This window comes from Mugil cephalus, chromosome 8 (assembly GCF_022458985.1).
Source record: "Mugil cephalus isolate CIBA_MC_2020 chromosome 8, CIBA_Mcephalus_1.1, whole genome shotgun sequence".
NCBI classification, from domain to species: domain Eukaryota; kingdom Metazoa; phylum Chordata; class Actinopteri; order Mugiliformes; family Mugilidae; genus Mugil; species Mugil cephalus.
Window position 1 is genome coordinate 907,168 of NC_061777.1, and position 6,084 is coordinate 913,251.

The window sequence follows — 6,084 nt, forward strand, 5'->3', positions numbered from 1 at the left end:
CCAAGAGCAACGGGAAGATCCAGCACCAGCTCAAACTGGTTCCACTGGGATCGGATTCCCTGGTTCTGGGCTACACTAGCTTCCAGCAGGCTGACGAGTGGAGGAAGGTCAGTAATTCATTAATCCACTAGATCAATTAATTAATCCACTAGATCACATAATTAATCCACTAGATCACATAATTAATCCACTAGATCACATCCCTGTCATTAATTAATCCACTAGATCACATAATTAATCTACTAGATCACATAATTAATCCACTAGATCACATAATTAATCTACTAGATCACATAATTAATCTACTAGATCACATAATTAATCCACTAGATCACATAATTAATTCACTAGATCACATTAATTAATCTACTAGATCACATAATTAATCTACTAGATCACATCCCTACATTAATTAATCTACTAGATCACATAATTAAGCTACTAGATCACAACCCTACATTAATTAATCTACTAGATCACATAATTAATCCACTAGATCACATCCCTGTCATTAATTAATCCACTAGATCACATAATTAATCTACTAGATCACATAATTAATCTACTAGATCACATCCCTGTCATTAATTAATCTACTAGATCACATCCCTGTCATTAATTAATCTACTAGATCACATAATTAATCCACTAGATGACATAATTAATCTACTAGATCACATAATTAATCTACTAGATCACATCCCTGTCATTAATTAATCTACTAGATCACATCCCTACATTAATTAATCTACTAGATCACATAATTAATCCACTAGATCACATCCCTGTCATTAATTAATCCACTAGATCACATAATTAATCTACTAGATCACATAATTAATCTACTAGATCACATCCCTGTCATTAATTAATCCACTAGATCACATCCCTGTCATTAATTAATCCACTAGATCACATAATTAATCTACTAGATCACATAATTAATCTACTAGATCACATCCCTGTCATTAATTAATCTACTAGATCACATAATTAATCTACTAGATCACATCCCTGTCATTAATTAATCTACTAGATCACATCCCTGTCATTAATTAATCTACTAGATCACATAATTAATCCACTAGATCACATAATTAATCTACTAGATCACATAATTAATCTACTAGATCACATCCCTACATTAATTAATCTACTAGATCACATCCCTGTCATTAATTAATCTACTAGATCACATAATTAATCTACTAGATCACATAATTAATCTACTAGATCACATCCCTTACACTATTTAACCTCCAGGGTCGTGTTCTTACCGTCTCTTTACCGTCTCCTGGTGTCGGTGTCTCTAAGTGTTTTTTCCTGTCAGGCGATCGAGGAGGTGAGCGTTGGAGATGAGATTGAGACCCGGAGCTACTCGTCTCTGAATAAATCTGAGCTGCTGTCCTGCAGGGTGAGACCATCACCGGTTATTATTAATGTGGATGGTTTTAAACTGTCCTCTAACCCTGAAGGTTCACATTTGCACAAAGTTTGATTCACGCTGGGTGTTAAATGCTAAAATCTGCTATTTCTGGTGTTTCTTTAGTCCAGTACAGTCCAGACTGACTCCGACGAGGAGAAACCTTCAGCTCGCTGCAGGTTTAACAAAGACAAAGGTGCTGGAACCAACATCTGCCATCAATAAAAGGAGTCAACTAGAAGCTCAGCTGTTCTCTAACCTGTGGTGATTTCTCCTCAGGTTTCCTGAATGTGATGATGAACTGTCAGTGGCAGAGTTTACGTTGTCAGGTGGAGGCCGGACTCCTCAACATGTTTGGAGAGGAGGAGGAGAAGGAGGAGGAGGAGAAGGAGGAGGAGGAGGAGAAGATGCAGCGTTCACCTCAGTACACCGTCCAGCTGAAAGGTTGTGAGGTCACAGCCGGACCCGACACTGACCACTCCTACAGGATCACACTGAGCATGCTCGGTGACCAGGTCGCTGTGCTGGAGGTGAGCTGGAATCAAACACGAATAAACCTGAAGTGGAATAAAATACACTGAACACGTGTCCTTCCTTCCTTCCTTCCTTCCTTCCTTCCTTCCTTCCTTCAGGTCAGTACCTCAGAGGAAAAGCTGCGCTGGTTGAAGCTCCTTCAGGATGGAGCAGCCCATCTCAGTCACCATGACAACCAGACAAAGGAGGACACAGGTGTCTGTCTCAGGTAGGACGTCCCGTTCACCTCTGTCCTCCTGTTATTATTATTATCACACTACATACGTTCATATTTTTCCTCAGTGGGCTGCAGACCCGGAGGTTTCCCACCTCCAACAACTACATGGACGACCCCTTCCACCTGAGTGGTTCGGCCCAGCCCATCTACTCCAACACCTCCCTACTGGAACACATGGTACGAACCAACAACCATCTGTGACCTAGGAGACAAACCTCCTTCCTTCCTTCCCTGGCACAGTGTCCTGATTAAAGATGACTTTTAGCTCTTATTGGGGAGGAGAACCTGTGAATCTGGCATCACCTGAACTAAACCACTGGTGACTGGTTTGTTGTCTTCCAGCTGCACAGCTCTCAGGATTCAGTTCGCTGCAGCTCGGTGTCGTCTAAGGGCTCGGTGACATACAGCAAGACAGGGTTCAGCAGCCAGAGTGAGTCCTCCAGGTTAATATGGGATGGAGACAACCTGAAGACATATGTCATTTAATTCCACATATAAGCTGAAAACAGGACACGTGATAAACGATGTGCTTTCAGTAAGAGACAGGAAGGTTGTGTCTTTGCTTCGTGTCAACCTTAAACCTCAGTAAAAGTTGTTTCTGCGTTTCAGACAAGAAGGCGGCTGAAGTGCAGCGAGCGGTTCAGAAGCTGGAGCTGACCGGGAGGAGGCCGGTGCAGATGAGGGCGGGCTCAGAGATCAACCTGGCGTCCGCCGCCAAGCAAAACAAACGCACCTCTTTCAGGCAGTCGCTGGCGATCTGCACTGAGCGCGCTCAGGTACGAGGAACTGGACGGGGCCTCGGTTAATTCTGGTTAAAAGAAGGAGAGACAGTCACACGCTCTGTCAACACTGGCCGGTAATTAGAAGAATTAAAAGAGCAGGAGAAGAAATACACACAGGTGGGAGGTTAAAAGCAGCAGGTTGAGTTCAATGTCAGGGCTAATGCACAGGTAATAAAACACATCCATCCTATATATGATAAATACAAAAAAAAGTAGAATAGCAGATTGTGTACAGCAATAAATAAATAATAAAGTATGACATGGAGTAAATAAAAGCAGAAAATATTACCACACTGTGATATTACACAAAGCATAAATCTTAAAGGTACTGAATTATTCACTGCTTTCTGGTCTAACCTCTCCTGGTCCCTCCTGGTCCCTGCTGGTCTCTCCTGGTCTCTCCTGGTCCCTGCTGGTCTCTGCTGGTCTCTCCTGGTCCCTGCTGGTCTCTCCTGGTCCTTGCTGGTCTCTGCTGGTCCCTGCTGGTCTCTGCTGGTCTCTCCTGGTTTCTGCTGGTCTCTGCTGGTCCCTGCTGGTCCCTCCTGGTCCCTGCTGGTCCTTGTTGGTCCCTGCTGGTCCTTGTTGGTCCTTGCTGGTCTCTGCTGGTCCCTGCTGGTCTCTGCTGGTCTCTCCTGGTCTCTGCTGGTCCCTGCTGGTCCCTCCTGGTCCCTGCTGGTCCTTGTTGGTCCCTGCTGGTCCTTGTTGGTCCTTGCTGGTCCCTGCTGGTCCCTGCTGGTCCCTGCTGGTCTCTGCTGGTCCCTGCTGTTCCCTGCTGGTCTCTCCTGGTCCCTCCTGTGTTCATGCTGGGTTTTCTGATGGTGCCACTGCTTCCACTGCTGGATCCTGCTGGTCTTGTTGAGTTGCATGTGGTCTCTGCTGGTTTCACTGCGGTCATGCTGGTCCCTGTGGTCAACCTGTCTCTCATTGTCCCTGCTGGTCCTGCTGTCTTCCGGTCTATCCTGGTCTATGTGGTCTCATCTGGGTCCCTGCTGGTCTCTCCTGGTCTCTGCTGGTCTCTCCTGGTCCCTGCTGGTCCCTGCTGGTCCCTGCTGGTCTCTGCTGGTCTCTCCTGGTCTCTCCTGGTCCCTCCTGGTCTCTCCTGGTCTCTCCTGGTCTCTGCTGGTCTCTCCTGGTCCCTGCTGGTCTCTGCTGGTCTCTCCTGGTCTCTCCTGGTCCCTCCTGGTCTCTCCTGGTCTCTCCTGGTCTCTGCTGGTCTCTCCTGGTCCCTGCTGGTCTCTGCTGGTCTCTGCTGGTCTCTCCTGGTCTCTCCTGGTCTCTGCTGGTCCAGGCTGGTTTCCTGAACCCTCTGCTGCGACGGACGGCGTCGGCTAAAAACTCTTTGAGACGGGCTCCATCAGCACTGTTCATCGAACATGGAAAGGTTTTCCAGAGGAAGAAGGTGAGCTCACGCTACCTACGATGCTAAAAGATCCTGTGGTTAGCATGTTAAAGCAGGTTAGCATGTAAAGCAGGTTAGCACGCTAAAGCAGGTTAGCATGTTAAAGCAGGTTAGCATGTAAAGCAGGTTAGCACGCTAAAGCAGGTTAGCATGTTAAAGCAGGTTAGCATGTAAAGCAGGTTAGCACGCTAAAGCAGGTTAGCATGTTAAAGCAGGTTAGCATGTTAAAGCAGGTTAGCACGCGCTAACATCTGTTTCCCAAGAGAGAGGAAAACAAACCATCTTCCAGATCCTTTTATGACATTTCACCGGTGTTTCATCTTTGGTTTTAGGCTTCATTTCATTTTCAATTTCCAAAGCAAAAAAAACAAATAATAATATATAGAAGTATATAAGTGAGACAGGACAAAGAAAGCGTCTGAGAAGCTTTAACCAGCAAATGCTTCTAGTTTTTATCCATAATGACTAGCTTAGCTTGCTACATGCTATCGAGCTGTTGTGTTAAAAATATGTTTTGATGAACATGATGAATAATGTTCCTGAACACATGTATTTTACTGTTTTCACAGGAATGGGAAACCAAAGCTGCTGCTTGACCTCCTCCACAAACAAGTAAATAAAATAAATGAAGTATGTATCTAAGCTATCTGTAGTAATGACAATGGAGGGGTTCGTGTTTTAAATAAAGTTTTAAAGTGTATTTTGTGAACGCTGGGGGGGCGTCTCTTCAGACCCTTCATCAGATTTTATACATATACAAATTGTTAAATTCTCCTTTCACAGTAAGTGTTTTAATTAGCTCTAACGCTGAGAAACCAGAGTTTATATTTACATAAACACACCCCTCTCTGCCCAGGCTGGTTGGTACCTTCCGGCCGCAGAGCTTCACTTTAGCATCAGTGGCTAAGTTAGCTTCTGTGGTTGCTAACAGCCGAGTAGTTGTGTTTATAATAAAAAAACCTGAACAGAACAGCTGAATAAATACTAAAAATATTTCTGAAAAGTAGATAATAAAGTAAAACAACAGCTACTTTTCTTAATTAATTAATAGTGTTAGCTTGCTAACGCACTGTTAGCTCTGAGAAGAAAACATTTTCTAGTTCAATGTTGTTTTTTAAATCCTTGAAACACTTAAAATCACTGATGACATTCAACACGTCTTTAAATATCACAGAAAATCTAATAATGTAGAATTGAATCTAATTTGTTTCTTGAAGTTTCGGGTTCATGTTGTTTAACAGAATATGGTGACCGGTGTTTAGAAGGTAATTTTAAATAAATATGCTTTGTTTAATCTTTATTGTAACTGTGTGATTTAAGGGAATTTGTTTTCATCACGTACTGAAGAACACGATGTAATAACTGATCATGATCATGATGTTCATTTTATTCACGGATTGTAGCATTTTTATATTGTGCTTTGTACTCAGGAAAATGTTTCATTCTGACCAAACACTGATTCTGTAAAATTATTATATTAAAAAAATGATTTTTACATTTTATTATTTAATTGAGTTTTTTGTTCTCAGCAAAACAAAGAAAGAAAAAAAGTTTGTCGATGTTGCCTTGAAAAAGATTTCATGCTATTCATAAGCCAGAGGATGACAAAGTTAGCTACTATATCAGCTTAAAGGATGCTACATTAGATGCTATTATATCTTAGAGCTCTTAAAGATTTCCAGTAGCCACATTAGCCCAACAAGACAATATTAGCTGCTACGTTAGCCTT

General features: G+C 42.8%; 1 protein-coding gene across 1 annotated transcript in view; it reads left to right on the plus strand.

Moving 5' to 3' along the window:
- Nucleotides 1–5,855, plus strand: part of si:dkey-220o5.5 (actin filament-associated protein 1-like 2) — a 14,590-nt gene extending 8,735 nt beyond the window's left edge. The window contains exons 7-16 of the mRNA XM_047592921.1: nucleotides 1–107; nucleotides 1,331–1,414; nucleotides 1,550–1,619; nucleotides 1,703–1,953; nucleotides 2,056–2,165; nucleotides 2,240–2,351; nucleotides 2,517–2,604; nucleotides 2,784–2,950; nucleotides 4,245–4,355; nucleotides 4,925–5,855. The exon at nucleotides 1–107 is cut by the window's left edge and continues 73 nt beyond it. Of these exons, the coding sequence (XP_047448877.1) occupies nucleotides 1–107; nucleotides 1,331–1,414; nucleotides 1,550–1,619; nucleotides 1,703–1,953; nucleotides 2,056–2,165; nucleotides 2,240–2,351; nucleotides 2,517–2,604; nucleotides 2,784–2,950; nucleotides 4,245–4,355; nucleotides 4,925–4,951 (1,127 nt within the window). The 3' untranslated portion in view covers nucleotides 4,952–5,855. The remainder of the gene's footprint in view (nucleotides 108–1,330; nucleotides 1,415–1,549; nucleotides 1,620–1,702; nucleotides 1,954–2,055; nucleotides 2,166–2,239; nucleotides 2,352–2,516; nucleotides 2,605–2,783; nucleotides 2,951–4,244; nucleotides 4,356–4,924) is intronic.
- Nucleotides 5,856–6,084: the final 229 nt, after the last annotated feature.